This window comes from Lissotriton helveticus, chromosome 6, assembly GCF_964261635.1.
Source record: "Lissotriton helveticus chromosome 6, aLisHel1.1, whole genome shotgun sequence".
NCBI classification, from domain to species: Eukaryota; Metazoa; Chordata; class Amphibia; order Caudata; family Salamandridae; genus Lissotriton; species Lissotriton helveticus.
Window position 1 is genome coordinate 1,468,644,370 of NC_136067.1, and position 18,794 is coordinate 1,468,663,163.

General features: G+C 49.4%; 1 protein-coding gene across 3 annotated transcripts in view; it reads right to left on the reverse strand.

The window, feature by feature from the left end:
* Nucleotides 1-18,794, reverse strand: part of ZC3H6 (zinc finger CCCH-type containing 6) — a 462,846-nt gene that overhangs the window by 230,902 nt on the left and 213,150 nt on the right. For all 3 annotated transcript variants that reach the window (XM_078649281.1, XM_078649279.1, XM_078649278.1), the window contains 2 exons: nucleotides 18,444-18,560; nucleotides 18,237-18,350 (listed from right to left, as the gene is read on the reverse strand). In XM_078649281.1, the coding sequence (XP_078505407.1) occupies nucleotides 18,237-18,350; nucleotides 18,444-18,560 (231 nt within the window). The remainder of the gene's footprint in view (nucleotides 1-18,236; nucleotides 18,351-18,443; nucleotides 18,561-18,794) is intronic.

Sequence of the window (18,794 nt, forward strand, 5' to 3'; positions counted from 1 at the left end):
GGTAGGACTTTGAACTGATAGTGCATGTTGTGAATGGTGAACCTGAGGTACTTTCTGTGGGATGGGTGGAGTGGGATGTGGAAATAAGCATCCTTTAGGTCCAAGGTTGCTAGGAAGTCCCCTTGGTTTAGCAGTGGAAGAATTTGCTGCAGTGTTAGCATGTGAAAGTGTTCCGACAGTATATACATGTTGAGAGGGCGTAGATCCAGAATGGGTCTGAGGGATCCGTCCTTTTTTGGGATGAGGAAGTACAGGGAATAGACTCCTGTTCCTTCCTCCTCCACTGGTACGAGCTCGATTGCGCCTTTTTGCAGCATCACCACAACTTCCTGCTGCAATAAGTGCAAGTGCTCTGCTGACATAGGACGGTGTCTTGGGGGAATGTTGGGAGGTGTGGATGTTAACTCCAAACAATAACCGTACTGGATAGGTTTTCTCACCCACCTGTCTGTGGTGATGGACGACCAGACTGGCAGGAACTGCTGGAGTCTCCCCCCCGACAGGTGTTGGATGGTCGGGGGGCAGTGACAGAGAGTCACTGTTTGTTTGCGGCAGAGGAACGGGAGTTGTTGTTCCCCCTGCCCCTGCCTTTGGCACTGTACCTCGGTAACCCCCTCTACCCTGCTTGGGGTAAGAGGATTGTGCCCCACTTTTTGCGAATTGTGTTTGTTGACCCAACTGTCCTCTGGTAACACCACGTGCTCCTGAGCGACGAAAAGTGCTTCCCCGGAATTGTTGAGACTGAAGCGCCCCCATGGACTTAGCAGTCTCATTGTCTTTTTTTATTTTCTCTAGGGTGGTGTCAACATCTGGACCAAACAGTCTGTCTGGATTGACGGGCTGGTTGAGTATTGTAGTTTGGATATCGGATTTAAATCCAGATATGCGAAGCCAAGCTTGTCGCCTTAACATGACGCTAGTGTTAATCCCCCTAGCCGCTGTATCAGCCACATCAAGTGCACACTTTATTGCTGCGTTGGAGATGAGCTTTCCTTCTTGTATGAGCATCTCGGCCCCTTCCTTAAACTGATCAGGGAGGTGTTGAAGGAGCTGTTCTAGGGTGTCGTAATGCGCCCTATCATATCGTGCCAATAGCGCCTGTGTGTTTGCTATACGCCAGATATTGGCCGCCTGCGCAGCCACCCTTTTGCCGGATGCCTCAAGCACTTTCGACTCCTTGTCTGGGGGAGGAGCTTCACCCGTTGTTTGGGAGTTCGCCCTCTTGCGGGCATTGGCGACCACCAACGAATCCAGAGGCAACTGTCCCCGAATATATGCAGGGTCTCCAGGTGCTGGTCTGTACTTCTTTTCGATACGTGGGTTCACCACTCTCGCCCTGGTAGGTTCCTTAAAGATCTCTGGGGCATGTTTCAGGACACCTTTGAGCATAGGAAGGATTTTAACTGTCCTGTCTGAGACAGAGAAAGTGTCAAACAAAAAATCCTCCTCTACCGGGTCAGCATGCATGTCCACATCATGATTTGCTGCTGCCCGTTCTAACAAAGCATTAAACGCTGCTGAATCCTCTGTTGGTGATGTACGTGCCCCAAACCCCTGTGGATCTTGTACCACTTGATGTCCACTCTGATCCCCAGTATCGCCATATGAGTCCAGTTGAACATCAGGGTCATTGTCAACTGGGAAATTATACTGGTCATCTTGGTCATCGTCCTCTCCACCTGATTGGTCGGGGGAAGGTGATGGACTCCTTCTTGGTGGTGGCAAAACTGGTTCAACAAGGGCTGGAATGTCCTGTGCCGGCCTTTTCTTTTTCAGTGGAATGACATATGATTCCAGTGGATGGGAAGTGATTTTCCTTTTATATAGTGTCAATTTCCCCGTTTGGGCATCGATATAATGCTCTGAGTTGTCTTCAGAGGCGTGACGTCGATCCAAGGCTTCGTGCGTGGAAGTGTCCGACGTTACAGCGATCCTTGGCACCGATCTGGGTGCAAACGCCTTCGGTGCCACCTTAGGTGGCAGAGAGTAGAGAAGCTTGCCCGAGGTCTTCTGCGGTGTGTCCACCGATTTCGGAGCCGACGGCGTGGGAGCCGATGGCAAAGCCTTGTCCCGAATACGTTTGAGTGAGTCGGTGACCTGCTTAGTGAAGGAAGCAGAGGGCGTCGAAGGTGACGTCCGATGTTCGGTAGAGTCGGAGTCTCTTGGTGCCGACGAGTTGTCCGTTGACGAATCACCGATACTAACGTCTCGCGGGCAAGTTGCAGTCTTTGGCGCCGACGCCGTTGCTGCCGATCCGGTATCTTTGTGCCGATGCGTAGTGGCCCCTGCCTTCGGGTCATGGCTTTTAGTCGATTTTCACTCGACTGTGCGCTTACTGGTAGGCGCCGCAGTGGCGGCTGAAGGCGTTTCAGCAGACTTCGAGGTCCGCGCCGGAGCAACTGTGCTAGCCACTTGATGGACATCCTTCTTAGAGGATGAGTCCTTGAGCACCTTTTGCGGCGCTGTTGATTCGACAGCCTTCTTCGACTTCTGTGGGCCGGAGGTCGACGGAGTCGATGAAGGAGCAGGCTTCGCTATTTTCTGTTGGACGTCGGCCATTTTAGATTTTGTCGATTCCGATGGTTTCGGTTTCGATTTTGACGGGACGTCGGCCATCTTTGGTGCAGTCGAATCCGAAGGTTTCGGTTTCGATACGTGTAATGGCGGCTCCGCGTGAGTGTCCGTGGCCGGGCCAGAAGGCGGGGCCGAGGATAGCGGTGCTGGGCCGTGGGTAAGGCCGAGTGGCGATCCCGTGACCTGAGCCTGAGTCATGTAGACTTCGGGGCATAGCTCATCCTCCGAGCTATCTTCCGCGGCCCCATAAACTTCGTCGTCGTCCCCTACCTCCTCGACGTATTCAAGGTCCAGGGCCTGTCCTTCGACTTGTTCTTCGGGCTCTGCCTCGACCTCCGTCGATGGTGGAGAAATCTGAAGATGGTGGCTACCGCTTTCTTCAGCTTGGTTGTCGAATATGTCGTCGGGTGCCGGGGCCGCTCGCTGGGCCTCGAGGCGCGCCGCGCGCCGATGCTTGAGCGTCTTCTTTGACCTGAATTTCGAACAGGCCATACAGTTTTCCTCGTTGTGGTCCGGCGAGAGGCATTTATTACAGACCGGATGCACGTCGATATGTGGATATTTGGATCCACAGACGGGGCAGAACTTGAACGGGCTCCGCTCCATGTTAAGTTCGTCGGGGTCTTGCTGCGACGAGAGGGCCTCGATGTCCGAAGAGCTACTCGACTCCGCAGAATTCCGGCTCAGAGAGTCGGAGGATGCTCGAGACCGTACGCAAACAATACCGACGCAGGTAACGAAGGCCTTTTGGCCTTAAGAACAACGTTTTTTCGGTTCCGACAGAGAGACGTCGAAACCACATCCGAACCCAATGGCGGAAAAAAACAATCTGGGGATGGAGTCGATGCCCATGCGCACTGTAGTCCAGGGGAGGAGCCACCTATCTCGTGATACTTCGAAGACTCTTCCAGGACAACAATGTGCAATCATCCGGACCCAACACTAGGCGGCGATCTATGCAATAGATATGAATTTAGCAGCCCACATGCCTCGAACAATAGGTTTCTCAACCAGAAAAGTTAACCTTAATTAATTCTGACTGAACAAAAAAGTTTTCAGTTGTTTCCTAAAAAGGAAATGGTCAGAACATTGCCTCAATAACAGAGGGAGCGCATTCCACAGCATAGGGCCCACCACAGACAGAGCTCTACCTCCCAATCTGGCTCTGCTGACTTTGGGTACTCTCAAAAATTGCTGTTCACTAGACCTAAGGGTACGGATGGGGACATATGGTGACATTTTTTTTGCCAAATAATCCGGACCAAGATCATGTAGACCTTTGTGTACAATACAACAGGTCTTAAACTTCACTCGCTGCCGTATAGACAACCAGTGGAGTTCGTTTAACAAAGATTTGGATGGCGATCTTGGGGGAGCATTAAGGACAAGCCTGGCTGCTGTATTCTGCACAACCTGCAGACGATCCAATACCTCTTCATTTGCACCTGCAAGAAGACCATTGCAATAATCAAGACGGCTGATTACTAGTGCCTGGACTAAGGTTCTTCTGATGGAATTTGGGAGGAAAGGAAAAATCCTACGAAGAAGACCTATCATATGGAAACAGGAACCGACAACGTTGTTACTATGTTGTTTCATAGTCAGTTCCGGTTCCAACCGTACGCCCAGATTCTTGATTATTAGCTTTGGTTCAGGGATTGGGCCCAGGTCCAGAGGCCACCAATCAGGGGACCAAAGAACCTTAGCTTCACCGAAAAGCATCACCTCGGTCTTACCAGCGTTGCATTGAAGGAGGTTTGCAGACATCCACTGAGATACTGCTGTCATCCCCTCGGAGAAAGATTGTATAACCTCCGGGGTTAGTTGTTTAAAGGGGAAGAGCAGCTGAGTATCATCAGCGTAGGATACTGGGTGGAAACCAAAGGCTCTGGTTAGGTCTGCCAAGGGGGCCACATAAGCGTTGAAAAGAGTCGGGCTCAAACAAGATCCCTGAGGGACCCCCTTGGTGATCTTTACCTCTTCCGACTTAAACTCTCCCATGGTGACACATTGGGTCCGGTCGGAAAGAAAGCTCTTGATCCATCCCAGCGCCCTACCGCCGATTCCCTTCACAGTCAGACGTTCGATCAAGATGTTGTGTGAAATAGTATCGAACGCTGCTGATAAATCCAGCAGCACCAGGACAACAGAATAACCGCTGTCCTAGTACATGCGGAGATCGTCTGTTATCGACAGCAGAGCTGTTTCAGTACTAAATTTAGGTCTGAAACCTGACTGTGAGGGATCCAGACTTTCAGATTGTTCTAGGAAGTTAGACAGATGTTTATTTGTGTGCTTCTCGATGATTTTCCCCATAAAAGGTAGCAGAGAGATCGGCCTAAGGTTAGACAAGTTGGTCCAAGAAGAGGAGGTATTCTTCCTAATTGGTCTAACTAAGGCCCTTTTCCAGTCACGTGGAACTATTCCTGTTGTTAGGGAGAGATTTACCAGGCTCTGAATATCAGGACCAAGTATTTTCCCTAATGGTCCCATTAACCTGGCTGGTAGTAAGTCAGATGGGCTTCCACTTTTTATGCTATTAAGCAACTTCTCAACCTCTAACAGGGAGATCTCGGGAAATTTGTCAAAGGTGTTGGTATTGGTGGGCACAGTTTGCTCTAGTATATGATCATCCTGGCTAATTCTAGCTAGGGCAAGTGTTTCTATCTTATCATAGATGTCATCAATTTTCTTTGTAAAGAAACTTGAGATGTCATTGCAAAGATGTTGGGATGCCATCTCTGCACTTTCACACGCCACCGGTTTTAGGAACGTGTTTACGATCTGGAGTACTTTCGAATCATTGCCTGCTGCCTCTAATTGCGAGGTCACATAGTTCTTACGTGCAGACCGAATGGCTTTATGATAGGTGTTTATAGCCACCCAATGATTGAGTTTGTCTTCCTCTAAGTGTGATTTTCTCCATCTCTTTTCAGCTTTCCTAGCTATGCGTTTAAGGTTTCGCAGTTCTTCTGAAAACCAGATCTCCTGTTTCCTAGCTGTGCACTTTTTAAAGGTTTTCATCGGAGCAATCTTCTGCACCGCCATACTAATAGCAGTATCCAGATTTAAGAGTGCAATATTAATATCGTCAGTGACTGGGAGAGAGGGAGGGACATATACTTTTTTAAATTGTTCATCAGTTAATTTGTGCCATTGTCTTCGTTTAGGCGGGATTTGTACAGGGGGGTTTAAATATGTGGCCATCACTGGCATTGAAAACTCAAGCACAAAATGATCTGTCCAGTTGTACTGTTTCGGTATAGAGCATTTAATACCGGAAAAATTAGAAAGAATCAAATCTAAAGTGTGACCTGCCACATGCGTAGGTCCATTATTACGCTGTTTCAGTCCTAGTAATGATAAATCAGTCAGGAAGGATTGGGCATCCATATTATTTCCTACCTCACTGTGAATATTAAAATCACCAACCAACAGAAAGTCTTTATCTAGGCAGACATGTGGAGCAAGTGCTTCCACTAACTGTTTGGAGGCATCTTTTATGGGGCCCGGAGGACGATAAATCAAAGCTCCCTTTCTACTATGTTTAGCTGACGAGCCAATCTTAAAGACCAACATTTCTAAGACCGGGCTGCACCATTGGTCCAACACCGTGATCAGAATATCATCTTTGTGAACAATGGCTATTCCCCCACCAATTTTCTTGGGTCTATCCAACCTAATAATTTTATAGCCCTCCGGAATACCAAGTGTGATAGCCGGAACAGAGTGGGGTTTAAGCCATGTCTCTATAAGGAAACACAAGTCGGCTTTATAAGTAGAGATAAGATCCCAAACCTCCGTATAATGCTTTGGCAGAGACCTTATATTACATAATAGATTTTTCCCGCCCTGAATTTGGATAGTGGGATTGTGTTTTATATGTTGTAAGGGACATGCATTTCCTGCTATTAGGAACTGATGTTGACATGTCCTGCATGAAAACGGCCCTTCCAATGAGCACTGATGCTTTTCCTTACATTGTGTGAGTAAGTTGTTACTCAAATGTCTCAACATCTGTGACGAATAAGTCAGCCTGTGTACCTTACATTGAATAGTTGATAGTGTCATGGCCCCTGGTCCCGTCTGGTCACGGACGGGCACAGACGGGCTTCTCTCTGGCGCGTCTCCGGCGCTTCGCTGCGCGCGACCGCTGCGCGTTCACTGCGACGAGGGGGGCTAAAAACCCCTCTGTGAGTTGAAGGCTAGAGCGCTAACCGCTCGATGTGGGCGGAAGTAACCTGGCTCTGCCTGCCCGCCCTCCGCTCAACGGCACTGGTTGCCGAGTCGGACCGGGGCGGACAGGTCGTGGAATCGAGCTCAGGCTGTGCAGAAATGGATTTACACAATGCGCCTAAGTGCCCCCGCTCTTCAGTGCAAACAGGTAAATTTAGTGCAAATAAAATACGGCGCTATTTAAACCAGCATAAAACAAATACTGTCATCACATTTAAAATGTGCAATACTCTGTTAGCAGCATACAGTACCAGCGTCAGCGGGTCGGGGAGACACTGCCACAGTCCTCCCTACCGCAATTCGCCGCCTGCTCCTCGCTGCCTAAATACCCCTCTGTGAGTTGAAGGCTAGAGCGCTAACCGCTCGATGTGGGCGGAAGTAACCTGGCTCTGCCTGCCCGCCCTCCGCTCAACGGCACTGGTTGCCGAGTCGGACCGGGGCGGACAGGTCGTGGGATCGAGCTCAGGCTGTGCAGAAATGGATTTACACAATGCGCCTAAGCGCCCCCGCTCTTCAGTGCTAACAGGTAAATTTAGTGCAAATAAAATACGGCGCTATTTAAACCAGCATAAAATAAATACTGTCATCACATTTAAAATTTGCAATACTCTGTTAGCAGCATACAGTACCAGCGTCAGCGGGTCGGGGAGACACTGCCACCGTCCTCCCTACCGCAATTCGCCGCCTGCTCCTCGCTGCCTAAATACCCCTCTGTGAGTTGAAGGCTAGAGCGCTAACCGCTCGATGTGGGCGGAAGTAACCTGGCTCTGCCTGCCCGCCCTCCGCTCAACGGCACTGGTTGCCGAGTCGGACCGGGGCGGACAGGTCGTGGAATCGAGCTCAGGCTGTGCAGAAATGGATTTACACAATGCGCCTAAGCGCCCCCGCTCTTCAGTGCAAACAGGTAAATTTAGTGCAAATAAAATACGGCGCTATTTAAACCAGCATAAAACAAATACTGTCATCACATTTAAAATTTGCAATACTCTGTTAGCAGCATACAGTACCAGCGTCAGCGGGTCGGGGAGACACTGCCACCGTCCTCCCTACCGCAATTCGCCGCCTGCTCCTCGCTGCCTAAATACCCCTCTGTGAGTTGAAGGCTAGAGCGCTAACCGCTCGATGTGGGCGGAAGTAACCTGGCTCTGCCTGCCCGCCTTCCGCTCAACGGCACTGGTTGCCGAGTCGGACCGGGGCGGACAGGTCGTGGGATCGAGCTCAGGCTGTGCAGAAATGGATTTACACAATGCGCCTAAGCGCCCCCGCTCTTCAGTGCAAACAGGTAAATTTAGTGCAAATAAAATACGGCGCTATTTAAACCAGCATAAAACAAATACTGTCATCACATTTAAAATTTGCAATACTCTGTTAGCAGCATACAGTACCAGCGTCAGCGGGTCGGGGAGACACTGCCACCGTCCTACCTATCTTTAAAAGAGTAAGGAAGGTCTCCTCAGTAATGAGAGGGAAAGTGTCAAGGAGAAGAGCGGGGGTGAGGGGTGGAGGGGGCAGGAAAGAGGGGGAAGGTGAAGGTATGTTGTGCCTGATAGTGGCTATCTTCTCTACGAAGTAGGTATTGAGGGAATTACAGAGGGATTGGGAAGGGATTGGTTTGGGTAGAACTCTATCTTAGGTAGCTAGTTTATGAACAATGGAGAAGATCTCCTTGGGTTTACTGCTAGCTAAAAGGATTTTAGCTGAAAAGTATGCAGTTTTTGCTGTCAAAATGGCTGTTTTGTATTCGCGGAGGAGGGCAGAGTAATGGGACTTAGCAATGGGACAATACCTCCGCCTCCAGTTGCGTTCTGCTTGTCTTAGGGAAAGTTTAAGGGTTTTGAGGTCAGCAGTGAACCATCGGTTGGCCTCATGAGAAAGTATGGAGTAGTTTCTTACCTGTAACTCCAGTTCTGTAGTAGGGGTATCGCTGTTATAGTCATAATCTAGTGAATAGTCCCGCTCATGTGTGGGGACCCCGGAGCAATCAAAAATAATCTCTTAAGCTGTCTTCTGTGCAGTCCTGCATAGACACTTAAGAGAGAATTAAAGACAAATAATGCAGCCTATACATGCAAGGCTACACTGTCCAGTACTTCAACTAGAAATGCAAAGGATATTCCACCAATATCATATTCAGCACAGTTTGCCATGTTTCACCCATAGAGAAACTTCGCCCCTTCACCAAATCCTTGGAATGATATAGAGGAAGGTATGGACAGACAAGCCCCCCATAGGCTGCCATTATGTGGCTTAAAAAGGAATACTGTGCCTTTAAGGAAACTTTCCAGAATTCTCTAGGCATCCCAGAATGCACAGCAACTCCCTCCACTTTCAGTTCTTTTTGGAGGTGTATAACGCTAGACCTGTAGCATTCCATATTTCATCTTTTTCTCCACCGGGGAGGAGGGTGGGCGCTTATGACTATAACAGAGATACCCCTACTACAGAACTGGAGTTACAGGTAAGAAACTACTCCTTCTGTAGTAGGGGATCTCTGTGTATAGTCATAATCTAGTGAATAGAATGGCAAGCCCATCCCCACAACCAAACCGGCGGTGGAGGAAAAAGACAACACCACTACTGTGCAAACAGATTTCGCAACGAAGCCTGCCCAACCTGAGCATCTGCTCTGGCATCAGAGTCCAGACAGTAGTGCTTCGCAAAGGTATGGACCGACTTCCACGTGGCAGCCCTGCAGATGTCTGTAATGGGAACATTACGGAGCAAAGCTGTCGTAGCCGCTTTGCCCCTGGTGGAATGAGCCTTAGGCTTACCTTCTAAGGTCTTATTAGCCTTTTGATAACATAACTTGATACAGGACACACTCCACCTAGAGATGGACTGTTTAGAGGTAGCAAGACCAGTCCTGACCGACCCATAGTTGATAAACAATTGGTCTGACCTACGAATATCCTTGGATTTATCCAGATAGAATTTCAACACCCTTCTGACATCCAGGGAATTAAGAGATCTTTCCGCTGGAGTGGAAGGATTCTGAAAAAACATAGGTAAAGTTATAGTCTGGTTAACATGAAAATCAGAAATCACCTTATGAAGGAACTTAGGGTGAGTACGCATCACAACCTTAGCAGCATGAAATACAGTATAAGGTTCCTGGCAACACAATGCCTGAATTTCACTCACCCTGCGGGCCGATGTAATGGCCACGAGGAACGCCGCCGTCCAAGACAGGTGCTGTAGTGAAGCCTTGTGAATGGGCTCGAAAGGTTCCTTCATCAGCCTAGACAGCACCACATTCAGTTCCCACGCAGGCGAAGGAAGCCGAACAGGAGGGAACACTTTCTTCCACCCTTCCAAAAAATCCTTAATCACAGGAATCTGGAAGAAGAACGTCTGCGAAGGGCATTTTCTGTAAGCAGTCAATGCAGCCAGATGAACCTTAATGGAATGGAAATTAAGGCCAGACTGAGCTAGATGCAGAAGGTATGGAAGGATGACATCCTCCTTGCAGGTCGTCGGATCATAGTTCTTAGACATGCACCAGATGCAGCATCTCTTCCATTTGTAAGCATAAGAGGTCCTAGTAGATGGCCTCTTAGCCTCCTTCAATATGTCCATGCAATCCTCAGGAATATTTAAGCAGCCATATTGCACTCTCAGGAGCCATGCCGCCAAACTCAACGATGAGAGGTTGGGGTGCACCATCTGCCCCCCGAACTTCGTGAGTAGGTCCGGCCGGCACGGCAGCCGCCGATGAGGTAGGATCGACCGGTGAAGCAGGTCCGTGAACCACCACTGCCTGGGCTATTCCGGAGCAATGAGGATCATCCGCGCCCGGGACTGGGCCAGCTTGATGAGCAACGCCGGAATCAGGGGAATGGGAGGAAAAGCGTACAGAAAGCTGTTCGACCAGCTGATCCATAACGCGTTCCCCAGAGTCCCCGGCTGATAATACCTTGAGGCGAAGTCACGGCATTTGCTGTTTTCGGCAGTGGCGAACAGATCCACGTCTGGAGTGCCCCAAATGGCGAAGATGTCGTTGAGCACCTCGTCGTTTATGACCCACTCGTGGTTTTCTTGAAGCAACCTGCTGAGGGCGTCCGCCTGAACATTCTGCACACCGGGCAGATGAGTCGCCGTTATCGTCAGTCCTCTGGCTAACAGCCAGTGCCAGATCGCCTGCGCTTCCTGTGCCAGTGTGCGCGATCTTGAGCCCCCCTGCTTGTTGAGGTAATACATCGTGGTCCTATTGTCCGTCTGCACAAGCAAGGAGTTAATCTGAAAGGACGGATGAAAGTCCTTCAGTGCCAAGTGAACTGCTCTGAGTTCCAAGAAATTGATGTGATACGTGGACTCTGCCAGAGACCACGTCCCTTGGATCTGTAGATGGTCGGAATGCGCTCCCCAGCCCAGGAGAGACGCATCCGTCACGATAGTCTGAGTCGGGATGTCCTTGTGGAAAGGCACCCCTCTGAGGAGGTTCTCTGCCGAGCACCACCATCTCAGGGACTGTTGGGCGTGAAGAGACAACTGGATCCTGTCGTCCCAGCACCCTTTCCTCTGGTCCCACTGGTCCTCCAAACATTCCTGCAGCGGCCTCATGTGTACTCATGTGTAGGCACGCATGCGGAGTGAGAAAGATGCAAGAGGCCATCGACCCCAGTAGAGACGACACCGTCCTCACAGTTGTAGATGGAGCAGCTATGAGAGCCTGAGCCTTCCGAAGGAGCGATAAGCGTCTCTCCTCCGAAGGAGACACGCTTGCTGACAGCGTATTGATGGAGGCTCCCAAGTACTGCTGGCACTGGACCGGAATCGGTAGAGACTTGGACAGATTTATGTGCAACCCCAGTCGGTTCAGCAGGACGGCCGTCCTGTTGAAGTGCAATTGTGCTTCCTGGAAGGTGGAGGCCTTGATCAACCAGTCGTCCAGGTACGGGTAGACAAAAACCTTGGTCTTTCTCAGGTGCGCTGCCACCACAGCCATGCATTTTGAAAAAGTCCTGGGTGCAGACTTCAGTCCAAACGGTAGTACGGTGTACTGATAGTGATTGGTGCCGACGAGGAAGCACATGAACTTTCGGTGTTTCCGTGCAATGGGCACATGGAAGTACGCATCTTGCAGATCTATCGCGGAAAGCCAGTCTCCTCTCTGCAGCTGCGGATAAATCTGGTGCAAAGACAGCATGCAAAACTTTTCCCTGCGAATCCACTTGTTTGCTTGTCGCAAATCCAGAATGGGACTGAACTCGTTCTTGTCCTTCTTCCGTACTAGGAAGAAGCGGGAGTAAAGACCCTTTCCCCTTTGAGACAGAGGGACGTCTTCTATCGCCCTTTTTCTTAACAGGGTATCGGCCTCGGCCTGGAGCTCGCGCAGCTGGAAGTGCGAGGCAACCGGTGGAATTGCTGGAGGCGGGCTGGTGAAACGAAGACTGTATCCACTGCAAACAATATTCAGCACCCACTTGTCCTGAGTAATGTTTCTCCACTCTGCCAAGTAATGTTGGATGCTTCCCCCCATCGGAGCGGGTAACGGATGAAGGGGAAGTAGCACCTCAGGGCCGAGACCCAGCCGGGCCTTTAGTCGTGGAGACAGACTGCTGACCACCTCGACCCCTCTGGCGCTTTTGGAACGGTCTCCGCTGGAACTGCTGCTGCTGTTGTTGCTGCTGTCCAGCCTGCCTACCTTGCCCTCTACCTTGCGCCCCGTACCATCTCTGGAACGGGCGGAAGGTCTTTTTCTGTTCCTTAGGCTTTTCCAATCCGACTGCCGTCAGGGTTTCCGCCTCCGCCTTCATGCGGGCCATCTCGTCGTCCGCATGTTTCCCGAAGAGGGTCTCGCTCGAAAAGGGTAGGTTGACAACCCTCTGCTGCGCCTCAGGCTTCAAGGATGTAAGCCGTAACCAGGCGTGGCGCCTCAGGTTGACCCCATGGCAGTACCCGTGGGCTGCCAATAGGGAGGAATCCGCCGCCGAGCTAATCACCTGGTTGGAGACCAGCAGTCCTTCGGTAAGGATCTCTTGGAAATCTTCCCTTTTCTCCCGGGGAAGGTGTTTCGCGAACTGTTGGAGGGACTCCCACAGAGTCCGATCATAACGTCCCAACAGAGCTGAGGCACTTGCGGCCTTCATTGACGTGGAGGCCGTCCCGCAAACCTTCCTGCCTGCCAAATCCATCCAGCGGCTCTCCTTGTCAGGAGGCACTGTCGATGACGGGGTGGTGGCGTGCTGTTTTCTTGCTGCCGTCACAATCACCGAGTCCGGTGCGGGATCCAAACGCAGAAACGCTGGGTCCTTATATTTCTTCTGCAGCCTGAAAGGCGCCGATCTCGTAGCCAACGGGGTGAGAAACAGCTCCATTGCAGGTTCCACCAGCCCAGGCACCAGGGGCAGCAAAGTGCGAGATAACTGCTTCTTGTGCAGCGTTTCAAAAAATGACGGAAGTCGATGGCGTGGACACAGTGAGCATGATGCCCAGCTTAGTCGCCCCTCGCAGCAACACGTCCTGGAAGGAGACTATGTCATCTACTGGAGACACCCTCGTCCGAGGGGAGTCCGACAGAGTAGGTGAGTAGTCCCTGGCACTGGATGAATCCGTGTGGCGTGATCTTGAACGGTCCCTCCTGTGGCGCCGTCTGGATCTCGTAGAAGAGTGACGGCGACTCCTGGATCTATCCCTCTGTCTGGAGCGAGATCGCGACCTCAGACGGTCCACGGGCCGTAGCGGAGGGAGCTGTGGAGGCCGAAACGGGAGCCTAGGTTGTGGTGGTCCCGTAGGCGGCGGCGGGAGAAGTGGTAACGAGACAGACCTCGGCAGAGGTGGTGGTGTATGAGGCGGAGGACGATGCGGAGCAACAGGCGGTGGAGGAGGCGCGGATTACGTGGAGGAGGATCCTTGGGTAACGGAGGAGGTGTAGGTGACATCAGCTTGGAGGGCCAATAGACCTGCGAGTGCTCCGAGCCCGGAGACTCTTCCTCTATCCTTCTTTTCTTCGGGGGACCTCCAGGCCGTACCCCTGGTAGCCGAGCGACGGCGCCGCTGCGACCGTTGACTCGTAGCAACCGAGGACTCAGTCCTGGCTCTGGAACGCCTCCTGGAGGACGATGCTTTCCTCCTCGACGCTGAGCGCCTTTTCGACGTCGATGACCGTCGTCTCGACGTCGATGACCGTCGTCTCGACGTCGATGACCGTCGTCTCGACGTCGATGACCGTCGTCTCGACGTCGATGACCGTCGTCTCGACGTCGATGACCGTCGTCTCGACGTCGATGACCGTCGTCTCGACGTCGATGACCGTCGTCTCGACGTCGATGACCGCCTTCTCGACGTCGATGACCGCCTTCTCGACGTCGATGATCGCCTTCTCGACGTCGAGGATCGTCTTCTCGACGTCGAGGATCGTCTTCTCGACGTCGAGGATCGTCTTCTCGACGTCGAGGATCGTCTTCTCGACGACGTCGATGGTGAACGGCGGTGTCGCCTCGACGGCGAGCGTCTTCTCCTTGAACCCTCTCGACGTTGATGCAGGCTCGACGACGATGCGGTCCTCGACGTCGACCTAGTCGGAGGTCTTGACGTCAAATCCCCTCGACGTCGAACGTCGACGTCGCTTCGACCCAGAGCCATGGGGAGACGGGGAGCAGACCGTGGTCATTCCTCTCGACGTCGAAGCTATTGACGCCGACGGACACCGGTGGTGTTTTCTGACGCACGGGCAGAGGAAGAAGTCCCATCATGCCCAGACTCACCTGGACCTGGCTGCTCTCTTTGCTCCAGTCCTTGGAGCCTGATCTTCTGTCTGTCCTTCAGGGTCCTGCTGGCGGATCTCACACTTCTCAGGAACATGAGAAGAAGGGAGACACAGGATAGACACCCTGTGTGGATCTGATTTTGCCTTTTTCCTGGCACACTCAGTACATTTATCAAATAAGGCAGGCATATTTGACAAAAAAAAAGCACCAGAAAACACCATCAAGGCAAAGCAGAAGCAAAAATACGTCGAGTGAACACACTCTAACACTTTAAAAGTGCCAACAAAATACACAAAACACCCAAAAAGGGAGAGCTCAATGCTTCAGGTTCCTGCTAGCAGGAGCCGGAAAAAAGAACTGAAAGTGGAGGGAGTTGCTGTGCATTCTGGGATACCTAGAGTGTTCTGGAAAGTTTCCTTAAAGGCACAGTATCCCTTTTTAAGCCACATAATGGCAGCCTATGGGGGGGCTTGTCTGTCCATACCTTCCTCTCTATCATTCCAAGGATTTGGTGAAGGGGGGAAGTTTCTCTATGGGTGAAACTTGGCAGACTGTGCTGAATATGATATTGGTGGAATATCCTTTGCATTTCTAGTTGAAGTACTGGACAGTGTAGCCTTGCATGTATAGGCTGCATTATTTGTCTTTAATTCTCTCTTAAGTGTCTATGCAGGACTGCACAAAAGACAGCTTAAGAGATTATTTTTGATTGCTCCGGGGTCCCCGCACATGAGCGGGACTATTCACTAGATTTTGACTATACACAGAGATCCCCTACTACAGAAATGTCTTTTTTCCATGAATGTGTGTTGCAAATATTTTTTTTACGGAAACCATTGTTAATAACAAACAATAAGTACAATCTCTGTGTGCAACATCAGTTGATAGTGCTAACAATTTGAAACTAAAAAACGACCCAATGCATTTCGGGTTTGAAAAAACCCTTCTTCAGGGGTACATTTAACACAATATCAATTATCTGGAGCTTTAGATGAACAGTTTATAGCGCCTCCGTTCAGAACTACAAAATTAGGAACGAAAACAATGTCAATTCCATATGTTGATAAATAAGAAATACTGGGGTCATTTAGTATATTAAAAATCTTTTTATACATTGGAGTGGGATTTTATTGTACTTTGTTTTTACTGTTTAACTGCTGTGGTACTTCTAAATGCTTAATATATATCCCCAAAGTTAAGCCTGTCTAGTCTGTGCTGTAGCTACCTGGGGTGGTGCACTGGTTTTCACTTCTGGACTCTTTGTCCGGAAGTTACAGGTTAGTGACTTTATTACTTGTAGTGGACTACCTTCGACCCTAATTAACTTTTATAAAGTGGTGGCAGAGGTGGGATTCAGAATGTGTGCTTAGCAGCACAACTCTATTTAAAAAATGTGGCCATTTGTAAAAAAAAATCCAAATTCATTTCTGATTTCAATTTTTGTACCTTAACCTTTTTTTGGTAGATGGAGGTGGACCTGTCGATCACAAAGAGTCTTGGCATAGCAAAGCTGAGGAATTTTAAAAATTTTGAGCAGGGAATCCTAAAAAGTGAATTTTCTAAAAAAGCCCCTAGAGTCTGGCAAGAGGCCAACCAGCTACAGCCCATGTCAGAGGAGGATGAAGAGCTGTGGCATCACCCCACTGTTGCTACCCAGCAGACACAACAGTGAAAAATAAAATCATGATCAAATAATTTTATTATCATTTTCACCGTTGCCTCTGCTGGGTAGTCTATTCACAGGGTGGGGGCGGGCCATCCTACAAAGGAATTAAAGGCACTACACGTGCGCACGACGGGTTGGCCAGCCGTCTTAGGCGAGTCAAACTGTCATGCACACTTAGCATTTCTCCACCCAGCTATGTTGCACAGCCAGGTGGAGAAAATCCACAGGCTCCCAGGCACAGTCTGAGCGGTCTGAGGATTGGTCTGAGCGGTAAACCAGGCCGCTCAGACCAATCCTAGTGCTTGTCGAATGGTATTCCCAGCATGAAAGAAGCGCTGGGATTGGCAGCTGGGAGTCTGCGCAGTTTGTGTCAGTTGAGGATTTGGAGAGGAGCAAGACTGAATGGACGCGGAATCAGGTAAGTTGTTATTTATTTATTCATGTTATTCTTTGCTTTTGTATTTATTATACTACCCACCCTCCTCCTCTCTGGCTGCAGTCCACCCTATCACATCACATCAGGAGCAGTTGCCATTGAGGAAGAGGTTGAGCAAATCCAAAAAGAGGATTAAGCAGGGAAAAACCCTGCCTCAAAAAGATTCTCTAGAACTTCTTCCAGGGCAGGCAGTGATGCAGGCTCTGAAAGTCTAACCCTTCTGCACTGCTCATCCATCAGATGAGGTACAGTGACAAGCAGTCAGCAAGGGAGCTTCAGGCCAAACTGGCAGCTACAGCCCTTGAGGAGAAAAGGCTAGCCTTAGAGGAGAGGGTGACCAGATTGTGGCTTGTACAGTCCAATTAAGGTACCAGCAGCGATGGGGAGGTGTCTAAAAGGGATCACACACCCTTGCTTATCAAAGGGTAGAGTGCATAGCTCTGTGATTGGGGGTGACATTAACAAATCGTTGACCTCTTATGCTAGAGCATTAAGAATGCGCAGGGTAGACAAGCAGCACTGGGGAGCATTATTGTGGGAGTTGGTACCTTCACTGGGTAGGCATATACTGAGGACTCTTGGAGAGGAGCTAGGAGACTCACACACATATAAAAGATGCCCTAGTGCAGACGTTTGGAATCACACCTGAAGAGTACCAGAAGTTGTTCCGGGACACCCACAAAGAGTCCCAGCAGTCTTATAGACTCTCTTTCAAACACTGGAAAGCTGGGTGAAAGACAATTCAGTGAGACAATTCAGTGAACAGGTATGGTGGGCTATACAATTTGATTATGAAAGAGCACATCTCGAGTAATATTTCTTCAGAGTTAAACCAGCATCTAGTGGACTCCAAGCCGACTAATCCCAGAAAACCAGGAACGGGAGCTGATGAGTGGGTAAGCACTAGGGTGTCCAAAACATTTCATGGGGGTGGTCCAATAAGAAGCGGGCCAAGCCTGCACAAGGGAAAGGAGGAGACCAACAAGTCTAAAAAAGAAAGCTTCATATGGTCCTATAGTTCTGACACGGAAAAGGGTCCCAAATTGCTTCTGAAAAGCAGGGATGTGGGAACCCAGGGTGGGAATCATTTTGAGAGGGGTAAATGCTTTGACAGATTTTGGCCAGGACATCAAAATGTAGATTCCTTACACTCCAAGAGGAAGGTTCAAACTAGTGAGCACACCACCGGGGAGACTATTGTAGTTTTGGGGGAGGATTACCCAGAAGAGGCTCTAGTATCCTTTAGAGGGAGTGGGGAGTGTGCGTGTGTGTGTGTGTGTGAGTGGAGGGGGGGGAAGTGGGGGGGAATGGACCCAGAAAATAAGCAAGTGATCCCTGAAGGTGGTAGGAATCACTTGCGGGGAAAAAGTGAATGATGTCCCTGTCACGTCACTGCTCAGCAGTATTACTATTATTATAAAAAGAAATATTTTATAACAGCTATAAAATGAAAAAGATTTCAAGGTAAAGAAAGAAGGTATCTAAAAAATGAAAGGTAAAGAAAGAAGGGATCTAAAAAATTAAATGAAGTGTACAGCTTGAATATCCAATAATGTAATACGCTGTGTCCTATAACATTAGGTTACAATGACTGAGAACAAAAGACACAAAGGATATGATGCATATAGATGCAGTGATCACCTTTAGAGCAATACCCTTGTATGTAAAATTTGCAAACTTCTTTTTTCTTCTGGGGCTCTGCATCATGATCAAATTTACAGTCATCTCCCTGTGTAAACAAAGTGAAAGCAGGAATGAAATATGAAAAATAAAACGTGTGCTTACTATGACTAGAAAAAAGATGAAGATATCCCATACTCACCTTTATACAACGTCCCTCAAGAAAGTATTTACAAATTTGCTTTCCTTTGTGCTCGACTGTGTGCTGATTGATAAACTCCTGGCTCATAGTCAACCGCTTCTTAACATGTTTACCTTCCTAAAGATTCATAGGACAAAATATAAATTTAAAGCACCAACTTATTTTGTATGACTACATTTTGAATTGGCATGGAGAAAGTAATAGACTTTTTGCATGCTGTTTTCGTCTCGGCTGTTTTTTTTTAACATAACATACAGCTTTTGTTATAAGTAATTCAGTAAGTACAGCAGGCATAAGAGTAATTAATACTGCTAGTCTGAAAAGCATGTTTTCCTTCAATAATAAATTGAA